Source organism: Bradysia coprophila, unplaced genomic scaffold (genome assembly GCF_014529535.1).
Source record: "Bradysia coprophila strain Holo2 unplaced genomic scaffold, BU_Bcop_v1 contig_138, whole genome shotgun sequence".
NCBI classification, from domain to species: Eukaryota; Metazoa; Arthropoda; class Insecta; order Diptera; family Sciaridae; genus Bradysia; species Bradysia coprophila.
In genome coordinates, this window is record NW_023503409.1 from 2,330,262 (window position 1) to 2,353,696 (window position 23,435).

The 23,435-nt window shown below is 32.8% G+C and overlaps 2 protein-coding genes across 3 annotated transcripts in view; both read left to right on the forward strand.

Moving 5' to 3' along the window:
* The first annotated feature begins 4,017 nt into the window (after positions 1–4,017).
* Positions 4,018–23,435, forward strand: part of LOC119073449 (diacylglycerol kinase 1) — a 49,779-nt gene continuing 30,361 nt past the window's right edge. For both annotated transcript variants that reach the window (XM_037178942.1, XM_037178943.1), the window contains exons 1-2: positions 4,018–4,488; positions 23,166–23,238. In XM_037178942.1, the coding sequence (XP_037034837.1) occupies positions 23,166–23,238 (73 nt within the window). In that variant the 5' untranslated portion in view covers positions 4,018–4,488. The remainder of the gene's footprint in view (positions 4,489–23,165; positions 23,239–23,435) is intronic.
* LOC119073574 (mitochondrial amidoxime reducing component 2-like) lies at positions 18,079–19,785 on the forward strand. The gene is made up of 3 exons (XM_037179139.1): positions 18,079–18,897; positions 18,963–19,445; positions 19,516–19,785. The coding sequence occupies exons 1-3, from the start codon at positions 18,488–18,490 to the stop codon at positions 19,652–19,654; spliced, it is 1,032 nt and encodes a 343-aa protein (XP_037035034.1). The 5' UTR covers positions 18,079–18,487; the 3' UTR covers positions 19,655–19,785.

Consider the following 23,435-nt stretch of genomic DNA (forward strand, 5'->3'; position numbering starts at 1 on the left):
GCACACCAAAAATAGTCTATCGATCGACATTAGGCATTAATATTGAAGAATATCGTATGACCTTACACGCATTCGTTAAACTATTTTCGGTCTCAAATGGTGTCGTCAAACAAAGTTTTACTGGCAACTGATTGTGGTAATAAACCTTGAGGCACCTCATGCGTAAAAATTTTTCTCGACTCTCTGAAACAGAAAATCTCATCATCAACAATCAAATCCTTTTTTTCCCCTCTTGCCCACTTATATTGTTTATTTAATCAACTCAACCAAATATTGTGCATATAAACAACAATTTTGCTGAACAAACATTGAAATTGGAAATAAAAAAAAACCAAGAAAAATGTAAAAATATCTAAAAATACACGATTCGTTGCTCGTTCTGTCTAACAATCTAACTCGAAGGATAAATACCACAGAATTGTTATTTTCCTCAATATTACAATATTACTAACCATTGTTAGAACCAGAAACTCATATGTATAAGTACTATGATGTCTCACTTTAACAGCTACAGATATAAAATGTTCACGTAGAACTTGAAGTTCGGAATTTCAGATAGATTCAGCCTCTGATGGGTTTGCTACAGAACAATACCATATAGCGTTAACGATAAATTTCGAGACGAGAGAAGATATTTGATAACAAAACGTGCAGGCGATTTCTCTTCGGTTCATTTATTTATATTTTCTCAGTAAACAGCTAAGAATTTTTCCTTATGTTACACCTGAGGCTGAGCCAAATAACAATGAAGAGGACTACAGAGTAAAACCACATTTATAGTGTTGTATAGTGTATGGGTTGGCTGCAATATCAAACATTTTTGTGATTTATACGGAGGTTAGATTTCTTGATTAAAATTTATTTGCTAGTGTTTCATATCATCAAAAAATTATTTTGTTGAGTTACGTTGAACACTTGAAAAGATAAGCCGTAACGTCGCATGGAAAATCCGTTTTTCATGCAAGAACTCACCCTGCAATGTGGATACACAGAAAATGCGACACTTTGGGATTAGAGAAATTATATTTTGCAACATGGACGTTGGGAATTTGGCCAGCGAGGGATGCATAAAATTGTACAGTCTGCGGTTTATACATATGCTTTCTTCGGTCGTTTTCACAACAAATTGTAGCTACATTTAGAGATTTTCTTTCACGTTATGGTGACGAAATGGTATTAGTTGTAATATGTTATGAAACGTATTCTAAGCTCGTGAAACTGAGCTGAAAGAAATCTTCAGCAACTTGGAATTTCCGTAAAACAGCTAACGAATGTTCACACCTCTGAACGGAACTTTTTGAACTTACTTTTCTCTCGCAGTATGTACACGAATTCTTAAAAGTCCTTCAATTTCCTTCAGTATCACCTTTAATAACAACGTTTCGTACAAAACCTTCTAACATCTTAAATTCAATAAAATCACGATCATCGTCGTTCGCTGAGTGAAATGTGTAATCCGAAAATATCCAGGTAATGTTGGGTAATTCAATGCTAGTTGTTACTGAGATACGAATCGAATCAAATAAAAAGATAAAATGTAATTGCATGATGGAACTTTGAGAAGACAATTTATTTATTTTGTGAAATCGATCCGCTCAGATGGTAGCGGATTATGGTGTGTTGCTACCAAAATATTTGTTATCAGTGGAGTTTGTAATGTTATAGTTTCATATAACCACTCGTAACAATTCATTGATGTAATTTAATACAAATACCTGAATTTACCCTCAATTATTTGCTGGTAGATATTTTTGTTAATTAATCTGCAACTTAAAGCATCAACAACAGTGCAAAGATGGAACGGGCCAAATTACACTAAAGAGTATGAGTTTGCTTTGTTTTGTTTGATAGAATAACAACGATTCTCTGGTGATGAAGTTAAGGACACATTAATCGATAAATTTGATGTCGAGTGCAGATTTTGGCATAGCTTCGAACGCGGTTAGAACTCATAGGAAATATAATGTCGCGATATAATGTTAACGAAGTTCAAGTCACGAGATTTCAATTATTTTAGAAAAGTTCCAACACAAATAAAATTTCAAATTTTAATTGGAATTAAAAATTTAAGGAAATTTCAAATTTTCCGACAGCAATACAAACATGACATGCATGTCTGAACATACACACACCCAGCAATTTAAAAAAAAAAATCCACCCCGACCTTAATAACAGACAAATATGCTTTTGTTATTTACTAATTTCCGCACAGAACGACCATCTTTCATATCGTTATGCACGACAAATATACTGACATACAAAAAAATAATTTCAAAACACGTAATTATCGCAGAGTGTAATTTCTGTTTATTTTCCCTATTTACCGAACAATTAGCTTATAATACAGAAAAAGTGTGTGTGCATCAACATACACGATTTATACTTGTCACAGCCAGACAAATACCTGACATCAAAAAACTACGTAGCGATAAGAATTTGGTAAATATTGCTACAATTTAAATATAACGTTTTAAGTTGAATGAATTCGGAATGTGGAATAAACATACGTCGGGAGTTTCGTTTATCTCGTCGACTACACGTAGTCCTTGAAAGAGATTTTGTTGGAATAAATATTTTTGTATGCTCGTGAATTATCCGAGACATGTGGACAAACAAATGTTTGGATGTTTAACTAAAGGAAGAGCAAGGCATACAAGCAAAAATTGGTATTTCAATCGATTTTATCAATTTCGTCTAGTCTCTGCCATGCTGCCAGTAACTGTAATGTAATGATTTGACAAAGACTAGGGTAGAAAACTTTCATAAAAATGTTACGTTCTCTACCAATTATAAGCTGCTTAACAAACGGTCTGTTTATCCTGGCAAATCACTTCCGCAATTCATTTTAAAGGACGGATGAACGTATTTTGGGGCAAATCAATTTCCTCTAAATTTATTTCGATTTTTGAAAACTACTATCTCTCTTGCCCGTAGCTGGTGCGTGTCAGTTATAGGTTTGTCACTGGAATAAAAGAGTTTTGTCTGATCATAAGAGACAAATTTTTCATTATTAGTCTTCCGCGTGTCTCATAAATTATGAATCAGAGCAAATTATTAAATAGACTGCGAATCGTTCACATTCAAAAAGTAATGTTCAACTCACAGCAGAAATTCAAACTGCAAGATTAATCAATCTGGACCGATTCATCAGATGAGGTTTATATAAATCATGAAAAATCCACCAACAATTTTCGACAAATCTTACGGAGATTATTGCCTTTAAAACCTTAAATAAAATTAGCATCATCTATACACTATCCATAATTCCATATCCTTCAACAATCTTTTTTTTTTCCTTTCTCAGAAAAAAAGATTATTTTAATGTAAAATCCATTCCATATCAACCGCATAAAATCACACCAAGAAGGAAGAAACGTTATCTCTCTATGTTTGTTGTTATACATAAGATCTTCATCGAAAAACCAGTGACACGTGTAGCAGTAAATTTTCGTTTCAGTCTCCATCCAACGAAATTCTCAATTTTCTGAAAAAAAAATTTAAGAATTTTTCACATTACTAAAATTTTACTCATTCGCATCGAATGTCTCTCTTCGAAAAGCTTTTCCAACCCAACCAAACAAATATTTTCATGTCACGCATCTCAGTTAAATAAGAGAGTAACGTTGGTTCTCCGTCGATTTTCATTCGGCTTTTCCATTTCCATTACATTATTTCAATAGTTCAGTTTAGTACAGCCGGTTCTTTAAGCAACATCTTTTGTCAGATCATTGTGTCGAGCTCCGGGGTTCTATAATAATGTGTAACACTGTATGGATCATATTGTTCAAAGTAAAATGTTGATGTTGATGTACTTTACATGAAATAACTTAGTCGAAATGTCCATTTCTGATGAAAAAAGTTAACTTTGCTTAAATGTCCATTTCTGCTCAATTTATCGTTGGTATGAAGGCATTATAATCCAAATGGTACATAATTGAGCACTTTAGCGGAAAGTTGTTGTTTTACAAGACAACTAAGATATATGAAGTGTGTAGTTTGTCAATTTGTTTCCATTCAAAGTGAACTGAGAACCAAGGAAAATTCTTTGTAGAATATTTTTCTGTACAGATTTTTGTTGCCGTTTATAAACACTGTGTTGATAATATGCAGTATTATGAAACACTGAAACACAAAGTAATTACAACCAATTACCAGAAAAAATACCGATGACTTCCTGCATGTAATCAAAAAGAAGAAGAAGAAAAAAAGAAATGAAAATTATGAAAAATGTGATTCCCATACATACACTTCGAGCTTTTACATAATACTCGAAATAAACGCGTTCATTTCTACATGAGATAAAGATGTTGTGTAGGTGGTTTATAAGTCAATGAAATTAATTTTGTGTTAAATCGACAAGATCTGTGTGTGTATTTTCGGCTAGGTTAACCAAACACAAAGACATCAGTGTTCAAAATAAAGTACCCGAATCAACGAGTCGGATAAAATTCTTCAAATTCATTCTTTGCTAACTTATCTTATTTCAAGGTAAATTTGTTTATTGTTGAATGGAGCATATTTCAAAATTTGACACATCCTTCTTCATCGTTATATTGTGTATAAAAGAGAAAATTTGTTTGACTATATCCTGTTATTTGTGCCATTATAACATTGTATGATGGCTTTATAAACGGATATTGTAAATACTTAATGGGCGTAATTCTATCAATAGATATTAGCGACCAGCATGCAATACATTGATGTAACATTTAAACTGTAATTAATCCTTCCGCATAAAGTTTTTTAATTGAGGTACATTACCCGATATTTTGTTTGTTTAGAATTTAAATGAAATGTTTTTGTTTGCGATTGCAGAACGATACGCAAAATAACCTTGGAGTATACCTACTTTTTAAGTTTTAAATGCTAATTTATTTGAAAACATCGAAATGCTATTACAGTATGATATACAGCAGCTTTTCACTCGTATCAACAACTGAAATTAAATGAGTATAATTTCAGTATTCAACTTTTTAACTTTAACCAACTCCAAGAACAGACATGAAAGTACGTTATAGGTACTTGAAATTTGAGATCTTAACGACTATAAAACTTTGCGAAGTCTTCTCAAAGGGGTCTTCTCTTTGCAAACTGTTTTTTAGGTTACTAAATAGTAAATGTCCAGTGAAAACTCACGAAAATGTCATGGTTATGTCACACGATTTTAGGTAGTCGGCTGAGACCAATTGTGTTGATTTCATTCATTGAATTACGTTATCTATTATCGACAGTGACGACAGCGAATTAGGCGATTATGGTAAGGGCCTATCCATAAACGATGTCCAGCGAAAGAGAGAGATATAACATATATTCTATGCTTTTTTGATGTTTTGTCTCTCTCTCTCTTTCTGTGGATGTCGTTTATGGATAGTCCCTAAGACTAATGAAGTGAGCGTTTTCGACATAATTTATTGGTTGTTCGATAAAATGAACTAACAAATTCGATAAGAACTAGTGAATGCGCTTGCAATATGTAAGACCAAACAGCCTGTACTATTATGGCTATTTGTAAATAAAGAATAATTCTTTATGAACAGACCTAATCAGAATGCACTAGCAACTTAAATATGAATTACTCAAAGGCTAAATCAGTCATGCTTAAAGTGTATACCAAATCCATTTCTATGACTGAAGCTGCTAACCATTAAAATGATATTAGCGTGCCCGTGAAATACAGAAAGCAAATGTAGTCTCCACCGAGTCCACTGTTATTTTGGAGGTCTTAATAAAATACTATTTGTCACATCAAATATAGAGCCATTAAAAGCCAAAAGCCGCACATATAGTGATGAGAATCAACTTCTTGAAATTGTTTTTTTTACTAAACAAAACATTTAATGGCTGGACGTATTATTATATTTCCGATAGAAAAAACAGATACGAAGCAATCTTGTGTAGTCTATGTGACTAAACATTTTTCCATTTTCCATCCCAATCTCACTCCCCGTCTTCCGCACTGTATATTAAACAAATCAATCGAAACATGACATCGCACATATTATATCGGGAAACGTTTCTTCATTTCTCTTTAACTATTTTTTTACGCAAAAGTTTTTTTTTCTCGGTTCTTGTGAAAAGCAAATCACAACAAACAACAATATGTTTTTTCGTTTTTTTTTGTTGTATTTACATTTGAGAAACATAAAGTAGAAAAAAGAATACTGCCTGTCGTCGACGATGATTATGTTGTGCTACGATCGACAATGTTGAAAATCTATTTATTTGCACTGTACAAACCAATACTGTGCCTATAAAAAGAGATACTCAATATCAGCCACAAAATGTATGACATGGACCTACCAACATTCACATCAAATAAAGTGTTATTGACAGCTATTCATACATTATATGGTCGAAAATGGAAAAGAATTCTAAGAAGTTTCGGTATCCTAATGGTGGAGAATCTCGTTATTCTTTTGCTGATGAAAGCATGGAATGAAATTTATTGTTTCTTTTAAGAGTTTTAAACTTATTTATCTTTTGGTGACTTTTAAGTCATGTCTAGCACGGTCCAATTTGTTTGGAAAAATATTTTAAAGTATAATCCTAGAACAAAATCACGACTGACTCTCTTATTTCTAACTTTCTGAAAAGGGCAAACAAAACGGAAACTTTTTACCGAATAAGTTTTACAGAGACTCGTCTTCTGAAAAACTTCAATTGAATTCAATTTTTAACTTCACCTGCATAAATCGTTCATAAACAAATATATAATGACGGTTGGCACTACAGTTATGCACACATCGGGGCACTACACACACCCAGACTTATTTAAACTTCCATCCGAATTCGATGTAAATCGTATTACTGTTGGAAACTTCTGTGTACTCTATTTTTTTCGGAGTGCATTTGGGACCGTATTTTCAATGAAATGTTGTATACACCAAATGTGTCCTCGCTTTTTGTTTTAAAGTTCCGAGTCATCCGTTTTCATTTACACATTAAGTTTTTTATTGTCGAAACTTTAGTAAAAGCGAAATAATTTCTCTTGAAGAAAAGTTGTTGCAGCTTCGATTAAAATTGTATATTCGATTGGTTGGTATATCGATTAAAGGAACTATGAATATTATTTCGAGCCATTTTTCATTTAATTTGATCGAATTTATGGTACTTTGTGCACATATGCTTTATCGTTTCTATTATAAGGTCGAATTGTTCAAGAATTATTTAACCATTTTGATACGGAAAGTTACTTCTTATGATTTTAGGATTTTCAACAGACTGCTTTTCATTGGTTGAACAATGAATATATATTTTGTTATTATAAGACCGTGTTGGTCAGAATTTTCCGTTTTTTTTTTGTATGAATGTTTGAAAGCGCGGAGTGACCTGACAGAAGTGAATCAAGAACCCGACAAAAGTGAATTCAAATTCTAACCCAAACCCGACAAAAATGAATAGGGTCAGGTAGGGTCTTTTCCGAGTTTGGGTAACTCGTTCATTTCCAGTATTGATAAATTTTTTGTTCATTTATTCACCGAAAAATCTTGAAAAATAATTTAAAAAAACCAATTGAATAGTCTTTTTATAATTTTTATCCCAATGCGTTTTTTTGGTTTCTGGGACACAAGAAACAGTGTTCAATACTTTTTCCTTAAAATAAAAATGACTCCACTGCATGATTGCCGGTTTCGCTACATTTCTTTTTAAAGAATCCTTCACATGGATGAGATCAAATATTTCACAAAAATGTCATAATTTTTATCATTGAATTTTAACTCACAACTTAGACTATTGTCTTTAAATGTATGGAGAGAAAATGTTTCAGGTGCTCAATTGGGAGGTATACAACATAGCTTCGCGTTTTAAAAATGTCGTTTTAATGGTGTTTGTGGAATGATGGTTATTTCTCACTTATTTTCACAGCTGTTACATTTTTTGCAATTAATAAATTTCCTTCCATGCTACACACTATTAGCACATTTTATCGCATTCTTTAGCGATATAATCCCAGTAGACAAAACTACTTTATATACCATCGGAGAGGTAATATTAGTCACGAGCTGTGTTGGGACGTTGGGTTGAGTCTTTCATCAAAAAGTTTATTCGTGTGTGTAGAGTAATGTGACGTATCGAATGGAGCAGCAAACGGTTAACAAATCGGCGAATTTATTAAACCAAGTGAACGATAATAACACCCACCCGACTATTAAGTTATTTCCAAGAAGTGATTCAGTTTTAATTATTTGTTGCCGAATTACGAATTTTTAAGATGTTCGTTATCTCGTGAACATCATTAAGTGAAACAATTTTTGGCAAGACATTTATTAGTGAAAATACTCGAAAATGATAATGTCAACTCGATGAAAATTCTAAATAATTGCAAATTTATTTCCATTTATTTTTGCTTAAATTCCATTCGGAAAGTTTCTATTCATGAAAAGTATATTTTTAGCCCAGTTTTTGATTGCATGCAATCCATAAGCAAGTTACTATAACGTGTAGGTATTTATGAGTTCATAAAGTTTATTCGTATAATCATCTAGAATATTTCGGAGATGTTACAGCCGATGAAATTAGGTATAGTTAATTTTATTGGTATAATTTCGTTTAAGTGTTGTATAAATAATAAGATATTAGAGGGAACATGAAACTCTGTTAAGACTCGATTATTATAATTTATTTTTCCCCAGCAATAGATTATTTATATATCTTCTCTACTCCATTATGTGAAGACAATGGCTTTGGCATACTTTTTTATGGATATCATTTTTGTTGTATACAGCCGAATATTATTTACGCATCAGCGAGAAAAAAAAAAGAAGGAAAAACTTTGCAAACTTTCTATTTTTGAAAAATGTGCGATCAATCATTGTCCCTATAATTACCACAAACAAAAGTTCAACGATTACAACTTATCATGACGGAAATGTGAAACTGATGTTCCGGTTCTAAGTATTTTATATTATACACCAAGTTCATCAAGTTTTTCATCATACTTTTGTTATAAAAAAATTCTTACAAAAAGAAAACTAAATCAAAACGAAAAAATTGTAAAATATTTTGAGCATACAATTGCTAAAAGTTTCCTATGTGCAGAATGAACACCAGCTGAATATCACCAGCTGGTGTAGAAACAAAAACACTTTGTATTGTAAACAATTCAAAGACAATTTACACACAGTGCACAATTTCTACGTTAAAGTCTTCTATGCGCGCACATAACATGTATAAATGAAGTAAACACATTGTTAAGAATGTGTTTTGATTGTTTATTCAGCTGGTGCTCATTCCGCACATAGAAAACTTTTAACAATTGTACCATAGGTGGATGGACTCTGTTCCACGAATGTAATAAATAGTTTGTAGGAGTGACAGTCGTAAAACAAAATGTAATTAATTGTACTTATTACTCATCCAAGAATAAAATTGTACCAGTTGTTGCTCTACAGCTGATATTATATTTTCATCCAGTGTACTACGCGTACCTCTAGGCACATACACGAACCTGAATAAATCGTCTGCCCTGGTAAACTCAGCACATTGAAGACTTATTAGGTGTAATGTGTAGAGCTTTGAATTGGAATTTAAACTTTGTTGCGTTCGCAATATCATTCTCTGAAGAAGAGTGAACACAAAGTGTATATATAATGTAGTTGTCGGTGAAACAATTATAAATTTAATCGACTTAGCGATGGCTTATAAAAGCAGCTTGGGTAGCAATTTCATCTAAAGTTCACATTCTTTGCATGCAAATAAAATATGTTGCTCCAAACAATTAATCTTCCGTTCCCCAAAAAGCTATAATGAAAACAAGAGATCAATAAAATTAAAATGCTTCAAGCTAAAATTCCTCTTCTAAACAAGCAAGAGTGGTGTGTTTTTGTATAAAAAGTAAATTATATTTTGAAAATGAGATTTTTTTGGCTGAGAATTTATTAAAGAAAAATTTATAGAAAATATTTTTGCTGTTTTTTTTTGATCTTTTGTTATTATTTTGCGCATGTTATCCCATTAAAAAGAAGATGAAGAAGCGAAATAAAATGCCTGTGTAACATTAGAATGTTTTTGATATATACCCCCAATAAAACATAATGTACTTCGAATCGGTCTATTTTCGTGTGCGGTGTGGTATATATATAGCATATTGTTGTGTGGATTTCTATGAGGTTGAAATAAATGTAAAAGATTGAACCGAACACATGAACGGAACGCTCGTTTTTTTTTATATTTCACATTATATCATAACATCAATTGTATTGTAAAATCATTTCATGATTTAATATGTTTTCGTCGAAATGCGAGAAAATATTTTTCAAGAAAAAATAAAATAAAATATTAAGCAGCAAATAAACGCAACTTCTCTTTCTCGTCGTCAACGAATCATGTGGGTTAAGTGGTTTTTGAAAAATGAAAACAATTTTTTTTTCGCGAATATTGCCAATGCGATTAAATGTAAGAATAATACAAACATAATGAGCAATAAATAGCAAATTTTACGAATTCTGAGGATTATTTTGTCTAATATTCAAATTCAAAAAATCTTAGTGTCGGTATTGTTGTTCTAACCAGCAGTGTTCATTAATTTAACACTGTTTTACGCAGAATTTTGTTTGAGAGATTTTTTTTTGATTATATCAATTGGAATAATTCTTCGGGAGCAGGGGATAATTACTATACTTTCTACTTGAAAACTGATAGAACATGCTTCAGGTTTTTCCTAAATTTCTCCAAATTTAACTCAAATTCAATTTCAGTGTAACGTACAGTCAAAGGCAGTCAATTTTCAGCATAAATTTGCTTCAGCTGTTTTTCAGCTGATCCATACATACAATCAAAACTGGTTTTCCTTGTTCATACGGTTGAAGCTGCTACACTAGGCCTGTTCATTTTAGAGAAATAGTCTCAAATTCAACTGGCATGGTGTTTATCTGGTCCGGAAGGCTAAAATATTGGACCCGTATTTTTTTTAGAATTTTAAAAAATAGTTTAGATCTGGGGAGCGAAGCATTTGTTCAAATGTACGAATGCGTTGGTTAGAAGAGAGGAGAATGATGGTGTATGTCTTTTTTACTCTTCTAACCAACGCATTCGTACATTTGAACAAATGCTTCGCTCCCCAGATCTAAACTATTTTTTTAAATTCTAAAATAAAAAAAATACGGGTCCAATATTTAAGCCTTCCGGACCAGATAAACACCATGCCAGATGAATTTGAGACTATTTCTCTAAAATGAACAGGCCTATTGCTACACGCACACGCATGATAGTGGTAAAACCGTATAAAGACGTATAAATGGTTGTGATTGTTTGTATGGATCAGCTGAAAATCAGCTGAAGCTGATTATGCTGAAAATTGACTGCCTTTGACTGTAGACAAACTTTAGTAAATTAATTCCCGGAAAACGAGATGGATAATGGAAACTTTTTACTCAGAAACATGAAGTACATTCAACTTTAAATTCAGGGCGGCGAATCTTTACCTCAAGTGATTGTACCTTAATTGTGTGTTTACCGTCCTCGACCTCGCCTTGGATCGGGAAATTTCACACAATTAGTACCATTAGTACCATCACTTGTCCAATTGGTAAGTAATGTACTCGGAAATTCCAAAAAGACCGAAGTTTGTGGCAAGAAAAAACTAAGGCTGCACATCACCCGTGTTGGAATTTCCTGTTTTCTCCCCTTTTAATTCATTGGTTTTAACCATCGATAAATGAGAAACATATGCCAGCCATACATAATGTATGCGAGGACTTTCTCTTGAGAACCCTCATATTTTCATCCTAAACAGCGCACAGCGTTTCGTGTTAATTTCGTAACACTAACACAATATAATTTCGAAAAGCTGACACATTTTTATGAATTAAATTAGTCTAACAGTTAGAACCTCCATTGAGAACTGATAAGGTGAAACCTAACAAAATAAATTCAACGCACGTTTGCTTCAATAAACCGAAGCGTTGATGTATGGGTATGAGGGTGCTTCCATGTTCAATGCTCATGTTATATTTACATTTACATTACATGTATTTTTCACGAGGGGTACACACCACGAAAAATGACGAAAAGAGATTTTCTTATTTTATCTGGATGCCTGGAACGTGTAGTCATTTTTCATCGGTTATTTAGCGATGCTAAAGACAGTTTTTTACAGAGCAGTTTACCCCTCAAATTTTCACATCTAAAAATATTGAGAAATGTCTCATTCTTTTTCCAAATTTGTGGTAGAAGTCTGCCGTTATGTTTGTTTATAAATTTTCGTAAATTTAATGTCTACAAGATTGTCAGCTGCTGTCGAATATATTAAGTGTATCAAAGTCATAAATCTTAGCGTATACTGAAACATAAAAACGAAAATCATTTTAATTTACATCAAGTTAAATTACTGAATTCTCACTGCCTGAACCTGTGAATTCGTTTCTTTGGATCTATTTTTAATGTTTATCAATATAGAGCGCACATCATTATAAAGATATGAAATCTAATGAGCCACTCTTTTTGCTCGTCAGAACGTACATAGAAGCACATACACATTCACCACGAGAGAGTGAAAAAAAGAAGATCTTCCTTGTGTAGCACATTAATAAAATAATTAAAATTTACAATCGCATAAACAATATGTAAGAGAAATGTGAGCCATAAAATCATCTTGTCGAAAATCTCGTCGAGTTTTTAAGTTCGACCATCGACGCCATAAGACATAAATAACATGGCGCATTAGCAATTATATTCACAATTTTATTTGTTTTTGTTCAGAGCAAACAAAAAAAAAATGAGCTAAATAGGATGGTTTATGATAATAAACACTACACAAACTCACAAAACGCTTTTATTTCATTCTTGATAATGCTCATTTTTCAAACGCTAAATGACGTCTTCATGATTTCATAAATAATACGAGCGAACATTAAACATTGTTAGAGTTAGAGGTGTACAGTTAACGGCTTTATTTTATTCAGAAAAAGATATGTTGATCCGTTTGATATGCTAGACGCATAATGTATCGATTGTTAATCATTATTTATGGAACTTGGTGGATGCTTTCCTTTGTAATAAAAAAATAATAGGAGCAAGAAAGTTGGAATTGTAATTCCTCGCGAATCGTTATTCATCCTACTTCCTAATTCCCAGAAGTCATATAATATTAAACTCAGATCAGGTCCTAACTGTTAAAACTTCCGACAGCAGTAACTTCTAGAGATTGCAGTTCATGAGGATGTAAACTCTACCACTGTTTTGATGAAGTACTTAAGTATATTTAATCAAAAAATGGGACTCGGATTAAGCCTAGGTGAGAAATTACTGAAAACTGAAATGTCGATCTTGAGCTACATCACTAAATAACTAAACATCTGAACTTCTTATGATGGTAAGATGGCGAAATTTTATGCTAAGTCTGAAATTTCTCTCCCGTTCTCAAACTTCATCACCCACTGGAGAGTTATAAAAACATAGCCGGGTCTTGCATTAAAGTTGCAGTTTGTGTATTTTATCGGCAAGCCATTTGTGAAAATCCCAATGCGAGCCACATTTCATGTGCTGCAATGTAGCTGCATAACTTCATTTTTAATGAGAAACGTGCACTTCTTTCGACATTATATTTAGTTGCAATCAGAAATTTTATGGCTTTTATAGCAGAGTAGTTGGTGTGACACATTTCGCTCGGTGAAAAAAAAAAATCTTTAAAATTTATTTACTTTATCTCTGAAAACCATAAAACAAGGTGATTTACTACCTCTGACTACCTCTAACAGATCCTCTGCATGTGTAATCAAATTAATGACAAACTAAAATTGAATGCATAAACTAGCACGTAATAACGACGAACAATAAAAAACGGTCGATTTTGCTCGCTACCAAAACCAATTAAATTTATTGTTTTGCATATCAAATATTTAATTACGCATCATTTGGTCGAACCTCTTTTCCCTCTATGACATCATTTAACGCTTTTTATGTATATCGACCATCAAAATTATATACGAATTTACAACCACTTGATAAAATGTATAACAAAGCGAGAAAAATGAGGAAAAACAAAATTAATTTATCCTTTGTTGTTTCATGTGTGAAATTTTTAATTAAATAAATGGACCAATCCTCATAGACATTATTACAAAGTAATTGCAATCATCAGCAATGAAAATATTCAGTTTCATTTGCTGTTCGTCTTTTGTCAATTGTATAAAAATTCTCTTCTGCTGAAAAAAAAAAACTTTCAACAGCTTTTGTATTCAGATCGACATGTTTTTAGGTACGCCGGTTAAATGCTTAAAAGTTGACATAAAGTATAGACTATAATATCCGCCCACCCTTCCTGCCTTACTTGGGTCACTCATAGAGTTTGCTAGGTTTGTATACGTGCTGCTCGCGACTATTCGTCTCGGTCGGACGATTACGAAGAACATGTCACACATAGCAACCATACGTGTCCGAAGTAAGGCAGGACAGATCAGACATTATCTTTTCTATCAATGGATTCTACAGATCATAATTCACTTGCGCAAAACAACTTGTTTATTTAGTTGGTCGAACAAGTTAGGTTATTTTAGGACGAATTCTTTGTGTCTGTCGGGCACTTTACCTTAATAACCATTCACGATAGAATTAATCGATGAGTTCCGGCAATTGCCTTTTATAGAGAATTACATGTTGAGGCAGATTAAGTAGCAGATTTGTTTTGAATCTGTCAAGGGAAGTAGCAGATTCGACATAGTATTGGTGATGTGCTTGTTTTACGTGCACATACGTGAAAGGGTAAAAAAAAAAAAAATTACCACAACTCTTGAAAATTCAATTTAAGTTTTCCTTTAACCTGTCACATACATTCATCTGTTATGGATAACGACAATAAATATAATAACTAATAATAATGACTCTGGGTAATATATGGCCCTTTATATAGTAAAATGCATGTTAAAAAATTGAAGTACAAGATTTGAAATCAACAGATTAAAAATACTTTGATAGTTGGAAGTAATAGACCCGATGATAATACTGGTCCGATGCTTGCCGTCTGTAACTGGTTAGGCTGTGAAAAGAAAAGAAATCGGCGAACTGATAAAATCTTAAAACATTTTCCGAGTCACACTCTGGAATCTAGATCAATTTCGCTTGCGAAGATATCGATTTACATCGATAACAACTTTCAAGCGTAGGGACGTTTTATCGCACACAATTTCTTGGCGAAAATAAAATTTTAATGATGCGATTTCATCGACAATTATGTGATTCTAGCCTTAAATAAATACGAAGAAAATAATAATAATTCTTGGGTAAAATGTTGTTCAACCATATCGCGTTATTGATCACACAACATGTTTTGCATTCGATTAAATTGAACTAATTATTGAACAACTGAAATCTACACCCAGCACTGAGACGGTAAACATAGAAATTTTGATTTTTTTCCTCTCTCTTCTTCTATTTTTGTCATAATTACAAACGAGTTTATATATCTTAAATTGTTTGTTTAATGAAATTTCGTGCTGAATGGAGAAACATTATAAAAAAAGTGTACATTGTATGGAACAGCTAAACTACGTTCGCTAACATAAAAACTAACAGTTTTCACACAGCTGAAAAACAATTGAAATCCATAAAAAAACGCCATTTTCCATTTCCATGCATATGAAATAACAACAAAAATTTTCCAATTTTCTAGTTCCAATTAAACTTCGGCATATGTGTGGAATTATTACATGCCTGTGGAAATGTAGTATTTTTTGTGTGTACCTAAAACATGCCATAAGTATTAAATCGTTTACAAGTTAGAAAAGCAGGAAAAAAAATTATTGAATATATTATTATATGAGTAGTGAATGGGAAGCATACATTTATAATATTAGTCGGTTTGAGTATAGTCGAAAGAGCCGAAAGCAGAAGCTATAAATATGTATTTCGTATGCTACATTTTCCATCGAGTTTATAATAAGCTCGGAATTTGACGTAAAAATATCTGCTGGTACAAGAATTTATGGCCAGTAAACACTTTTTCTCTTTTATTCTCTGCGCTTATGCATGTTATTTTGAAATAAAAAAAATCTATTAAAATTGATGAATGTAGAATATATGTTTTTTCTCAATGTAACGACTTGCCTCTTAATTGTTACTGAGGTTTTTTTGCCGGTTCGGTTGTGCTCAGACTCTGTTTTACAAATCATTTCCACAAAATTTAAATTGGGTTAACGCAATGTCATAAAATATAAATAGTTGCAGTAAATATTTTGAATGCTTCTCTCGTTCGGAAAATAGTTCGCTCTTTACCAATTCGTCTTATCATTGGAAAAAAATGTTGTCTTAACCCTTGAATAGTATATTATGTCACTAGGCCTACAAAGATGTATTTTTGATCCAGGTGGGCTTACACGTCCAAAGATGGAGTCGAGCGTAGGGTGGTCAAAAATTACAGCTTTTGGTCCGAGTAACATATACTATTATTTCAGGTGCACAAAATGTCACAAAAATTAACACAACTGAGGCGAAAAAGTGGGAAAACTGTCTTCGTTTGGCTCTCTCGCTGGTGAGAATTGATGTTTTTATGGTACGCCTGAATATAAAATGTTATGTATACTACAACTGTACTGCAGTAATATGGCTAATTCCAACAGCTTCCATATTACTTCTGGGAATTTTATCAGAATTCTAGTGTTGTTCTGTAGAATTCCATTGAATTTTGTAAAATTCTGAGAAGTAACGTGGATAGCTGCTGGAAGTAATACATTTTGAAAACTGGGGTATAATCTTGGCCGTAATAGAATATTGTCTTCCAGGAGACGTTGTCCCTTCAAAAAAAAAAAAAAACGGCTTCCTTACGGATTTTGTAAGACCACCAAAAAAAACGTGCGTTGACTTTGCAGTCCGCCCCTCCAATTGGCACTCATACAATAAACAAATATTTTGAACTTTTTACATAAAAGAAGACATCGATATTTTTTCGAGCTTTTCAGATGTATGAAAATTTGTCAGTTATCGGGCTCTGAAAGACTAACAATTTTAACTAATGAATTTATACAAAAAGTAGAACTAGAAATCGAAAAAAAACACCTTTTGCTTTAACGACGCCGAGCAGAATTCGAACCCAAGTACCCAAGATTGTCAGACCGTGTTTCGACTATGAGTCGAGCGTTCTGATGATTCGTCTATCGGGACCAGCAAGAATTGACTTACGTTATTTCAATTTCAACATTTACATTGCCACGAATTTCGCCTAAAACTATTGAGCAGGCACACATGAAGGCTTTGACGTCACATTGCCACAAATATCTTTACAGATGTGTTGAACTACCTATTTTCGCATAAAGAACTATCTACTGCTATTAAATTTAACGAATTGTTACACCAAACATTTGATGTGGTTTGCGCTTGCACTTTATTTCGAAATTCAGACGCCAATGTGCAACTATGAAACTATCAAAGATTTTAATGATTTTCCGTAGAGAATTCGATAAACTAACGATGCATTCGCGTAAAGCTATGATGTCGATAGCTTGTTGAATCGATGATGAGTCTATTCGTTTAATGTGACCTGATACTGTTATTAACGTACATATTGTCACAAAAGGAAAATGGATAGGAAAATGGATTTGTTGTTCGTTCCTAAGATGTTTTTATGAGATTCGAACAACTAACATTTTTAGAATTTGAATAAAATGTGGGAATTATGTGCTATCGCTCCAGATACATATTTTGTATTAATGGGTTAATACTACACTTTTTAAATGCTGATTTTATCATCCAGCAACCACCGTCAACAAAAAATAATCGTTTTGTACACGGCAGAGTAAAGTTAACCAGGCAGTAGCGCTGATTTGACTAGGGACCTGAATAATCTAGTGGCCCTATATTTTTTGCGAATAACATTTTTCAATTTATGTCAGTATTCACTTGAGTGCATTTTCATCCAGTGTATTTGGTCCCTTATTTGACTTTCCGAAAATGAACTGCTCCTGCCTGGTTTATTTTACACTGCCGTGGTTTTGTAGTATCAAGGAGACATGAACCCTGGTTTTTTTTGTCATGTGAAGAGAACTTCACTTAATAATACATTCTCAAGCTTCATCAATGCGATTGTCTCGTTGATTATATTGATTTGTTGCCTGTCTCTTATAAATTACATTGTCATAATTTCAGTAACATCATTATTTCGTGAATGAATTTGTATTGTCGCATCGATTCAATGTTCAGTTTCAGTGATACTAATTACACATTAATGTCGATAAAAATCCAGCTATCCAAAAACATTTAGAGTAGATTGTGTTCCAAATGTAAAGCCTGCGTCATACCACGCGCGACCTTTGTGTGAAACCTGTTGATTCCCTTGTAAACGAATATTGAAGAAGAAAAAAAAAATTGTTGTCTGTCAATTAAAAGTTATCTCTGCAGCAGAAACGAAAACAAATCCAAATATTTAATCTCATTTGAACTTTAACCTAAAATTACCAAGCACTTTTCGTTCTTGTTGATCATTCCACTAGTTTTTTTGAAACATATATTAGCATTTACTTCTCAAGTGCGGTTCTAGTAACTTTATTTTCGACTAATTATGTTTCGAGTGCACGGTAATGTGTCAGTAATTTTAACAACATTGTGTTCGACAGCCATAGTGGCATACTATTTCTTTAAAAAAAACTTTTCCTACGCAAAAGACTATGTGAAAGTTGGAAAGGTTAAAAAATTAGTAATTCATCCAATCAAGTCGTGTAAGGGCGTTGAAGTTGATCAGGTGACCGTTACCAAGACGGGTGTGAAACACGGCCTGTTTCGCGATCGAGCATGGGTTGCCATTGATAATGATGGAAAAATGCTGAATTTGGTGAGAGCACCCCAGCTGATAACGATCAAGACGCGATTCGCAGATGGTCGATTTTTGGTACTTGAGAATAAGTTCGGTGAAACAATTAAAATCGAAGTTAAAACGAATTTTACAGAGTCCGACCGAATAGTTCATACAAAGTATTAAGTTTGTTACTTCCATTTGACTGCAAAACGTTAAACATTTCTGTTCAATTTTTTGTTAGTGTGTACGGCGGCGACATCGACGGAATTGATTGTGGCGATGAAGTAGGAAATTTTATGTCTAGATCCTTAAATGTGGAAAATGCCCGACTTATTCAACATGTCGAGCAACTGGACACTAGACCATCAAGATCGTCAGGACACCGGACTGCCGATGTTGAAGAACGATACAGAGTTCTCTATCAAAACTATTCGAACATTCATCTGACAACTGAAAAATCCTTGGACGAATTGAATCAACGAATTACGAAAAATTCCGGCGCAGACAAGACCGTGTCTGATGATCACTTCCGTGCCAATGTCGTTGTCGAACAATCAAATGCTTTTGATGAGGACCACTGGGCACGTTTACGATTCGTTGACGCTACGGGCTTGGAATCGCAAGCTTCATTGTATCAACTACAGAATTGTGAGAGATGTATTCAAACAACTGTGGCACGTGATTCTGCTAAGAAATCAACCGAACCTTTAAAAACTCTCAAAACGTAAGTCAAATTCATCATGCAAGCAGATGAAAGATTGATTGGCTTACAGAATATTCATATTACGAAATAGGTTCCGCAAGCCAACACATCCGGATGACATTAAAAGATTGGGAGAACGACCACTGTTTGGATGTATTTTTGCTAATGATCATGAAGGTGTTATCAAACGTGGTGATGATATTTTAGCGATACGTGTGAAACGGGTTTAATATTCATTATTGAGTCTAGAGTGCTGTGAAATCAATGACCAAGTCATAACACAAATTACACAGCTAGTTTTTTTTTGTTGACAAATTGTATACAATGCAAAGAAATTATATTTGAGAGACTTTTCGCTTAACATTTCTTTTAACTACACTTCAAATTCCTACAATAAATACCTACCTTGTTCGCATAGCAAATTGTATACCATTCAAATTCCAAATCCAAAATTATCGAAGAAAGTGTCTGCTCCGGTGTGTCAACTTAAAACAGAATATAATGACTACGTGAGTTTCGTTACAAATTACATTCAACGATATTTTTATTATAAAGAAATGGAAAATTATTTTTCCTTTTGCGTTTCCCGGGTAATTTCGAAAATATAATAACCTTTTCATACAACCCATCTTTAAATTCATCATACAAAATTCTCATAAATCTTCTTCATGCGATGGCGATGTGTGTATATACCATACATTAGTACATTATGATACCGGGGAATTTTGCCAGCGTTATACACTCTTGTATATTACAACGACTCTTGTTGCACTCGTGTTTTGTGTATACACTATCGTATAACGCTGACAATATCCCCCGGTACTATTTTTGTATTGGCCGAACGACCAACTTATCGGCATAATAATGTGGGCTCATGAACTCTAGGTAAATAATAATGACGTCACGCATACACTATGGCAGAATTAATGTTCGGTACAATAGATCATCTTCAAGATACGGTATTTTCACACGTAACCTCACTTAAGTTTCGTTAAATGTTTCGTTCATTCATTCATTTGTATGAGGTTTTTTAACGTGGATAGCATTTCTAATCGTGGAAGGCATTTCAAACGGCCTTGAAGATGATCTATACTCCAAAAAACAGTGTTTAATATCGATATATTCACCGCAATGCAATAAAAATACATAATTTTCGTTTGAGGCACTGAGCGGATTTACATGTAATACTCAAAGGTAAACTTAACTTTTCAATAAAACAGCCGAAAAGGTAAAGCTTCAACTTACTGGAATTGAGTACATTAAAGGAGCGTTCGAAAGAAAAATATTAGCTGAGAATTAAAAGAAAATCTCGCAATAGAGAGTAGGAACAACATGAAATGGAAGAAAAAGAAATACAATAAAAAAGTAATATTGTCGGAATGGTATTTCACCTGGTTTGTATTCCGCCGGTATAACATAGCCCCATGCTCTCAAAGTTTGTTAGAAAGTTTGTTGTTGGAAAGTTTTCTGATTAGGGATGGTAATTTATGTGAACAACTCGTGTTACAACAAATTCTAACTTTCTTTTTGACAAATTGAAACACTGAAAAATTTTCACGAATCGTAGATCAATGTTAAAGCATTTGAATTCTGTTTAATGGTTGCTGATGTAATAATTATTGTGAAACAAATTGAACATCACGACCGGCGCGGCGTTGGTATACTTTTTCACTGAATTCGATTATGTATGGAGCACATTAACCTCATGCCGATAATTTCATTTTTCTTGGAATCTTGGAAATTTCAGATTCACTTTAATTTGCCTTGAGTACGTGTCGATAGGAATAATAAAGCTGCAGGTATACAACTGTGTACCATACGGAGTAGGTGACGCCGATTTAAATCAAAGCATGTAGAGGCATGACCAGGGACTATTTTTGAGAAATCGGATTTCTCAAAATTCTCAAATTTCTTGAAAATTTCTCAAATTTTTTAAAACTATAAAACATGTTTTAACAATGTAATTCTATATATGCAGACAGACATAAAAGTAACCAGAGAATTCGTACAGTCGAAAAAGAGCAAAAAGAAGTAATTAAAAACGATATTCAGTTTTCGAGGATTTATCAAAACTAGCTGTCTAAATCAGTTCCAAAAACGTTTAATATATTATCAACATCGTTAGACACTAAACAAAGTTAATTTTCCTAAATTTAATTCAGAAAAATAGAAAAATATTTTGTAAAATTTTGAGAAATTTAAAGAAATATTTCTCAAATTTCTCAAAAAATTCTCAAAATTCTCAAAAAAATTTCGCAAAAATATAGTCCCTGGGTCAGACAGTTCTCGGCATAATAAAAATTCAATTCTGTTAAAAATAAAGTTGCGAATCTACATCTAAATTATATCGTGATATATGTACAAAGCCGGTAGATGTTTCTATCTTTAAATTCACTTCCAAAAAGATTAAATGTTTTCTCACAACATCGAGAGGTGAGTCTCAACATCGAGAGGTGAGTCAAAAGACAAATTACAGAGTTATGATTATACATCAATTCCCGGAAAGGTCAGCGTTAGCACTCATGACCTCTAACGATATTAATCGGAAGAAATAAATCCTAAGTCGCACTTCAGTACCTGCTATTTCATTTAATTGATCTTTTTGTAAATCTTCTTGTTTTTAACAAAGTAGCAACATTGTATTCCAATTTGTTCTGTTCAAATTCCATATCTCCTAGACATTGTCAAAATGTAAGCACGAAATTGATGAAAATAAATTTCCTTTAATTTAGAATTTTCCTCAGATTTAAATGAAAACATTTGTTACGTTCTAAATTGAGATACACTTCAAAGAAATGAAAAATTGAGTCTAATCCAAAAATAATCGTTTGATATTCAAAAGATGAATGGTTGCCTCGGGGAACCATACTATCCACTCATATTCGAGAAAATAAAAACAAAACTTGAAATCAACAACCTAATCAATTTTAACACAAAAATTCTGTTCATTGTGATGTTGAGTAATGGACAGTCATTTGGATTTATGTTACCATTGGCACTGAATATAAATTACAATTTTATTGGTTGACTCAATATAATATCGATTCGTGCTTCCGCTGTTTTCCCAAACAAAAATACATTCCGTAAAACAAAATGTTTTTTTTTTTTCCTTCTCGAAAATAAGAACTCGCAAATTAACTACACTATAAACAAAACAAAACAAAAACTCTCCTCCTGTTTTTATCGAAACGAATTGGAATTGAAAATTGTGTCTAAAAATATATGCGGAACTGTTCCCGAAATAAAATTGCGCAAAACAACTACACAGTATAATTTCCAATAATTAAACACACAGTCAAGGTTTGATGTACGAAAGAAGTAAAAAAAAAACTTCATACTCGTACGTCGCAGTTCAATGCTTATTCAATAAAAATGTTATAAACATCAACAAAATTATAAGAAAGAGCTACAAATAAATTCGTTAAGCTGAAGAAAAATCGGTTTTTATTTGAATGTTTATGGCTAATTTAAAGCAAATAAACAGAAAACTGTTAATCAATTTTTCTGACAACACACCTAATTATTGTACATTTATAACTTTTATAGGAACATTAATAATTTTCGTTTAAATTTATTTATTCATTTGAATTTTTAAAGCGTAAAGTATAATACGTCATGTGTTAACGAGTTTTCTCTTACTCATAAAATGGGCGATAAAACTTTGATTTTTTTTTCTGTCTTCTTCTTCAAACTTTTTATTATTCCAAGAAGAGTTTCTCATGGGATGACTTCTTTTTGCAGATGGCTGGAGCACCTCCGAAATGGGAAAAATTATCACCAACCGAATTTCAACAGTTACAGGATCTGGCATCATGTAAGTCACAAACAGTCACTTGATCTTCTTAATTAAATAATTTTAAAAAAAATCACAAAAAACAAGACAAACAATTTACAAATGAAAATAAATTAGAAAGTGGATTCTCCCTTTATACCAATTAGAATTTTCATTGAAATGCTGACGAATCACTGGATTATATTGTTTATTTAACGTTCAACTCGTATATAAATGGT

Coding starts and splice junctions, on each gene's coding strand:
- LOC119073574 (XM_037179139.1), top strand. CDS start 18,488: ATGTTTCGAGTGCACGGTAATGTGTCAGTAATTTTAACAACATTGTGT. Junction 18,898..18,962: donor GACCGAATAGTTCATACAAA/GTATTAAGTTTG, acceptor ATTTTTTGTTAG/TGTGTACGGCGGCGACATCG. Junction 19,446..19,515: donor CCTTTAAAAACTCTCAAAAC/GTAAGTCAAATT, acceptor ATTACGAAATAG/GTTCCGCAAGCCAACACATC.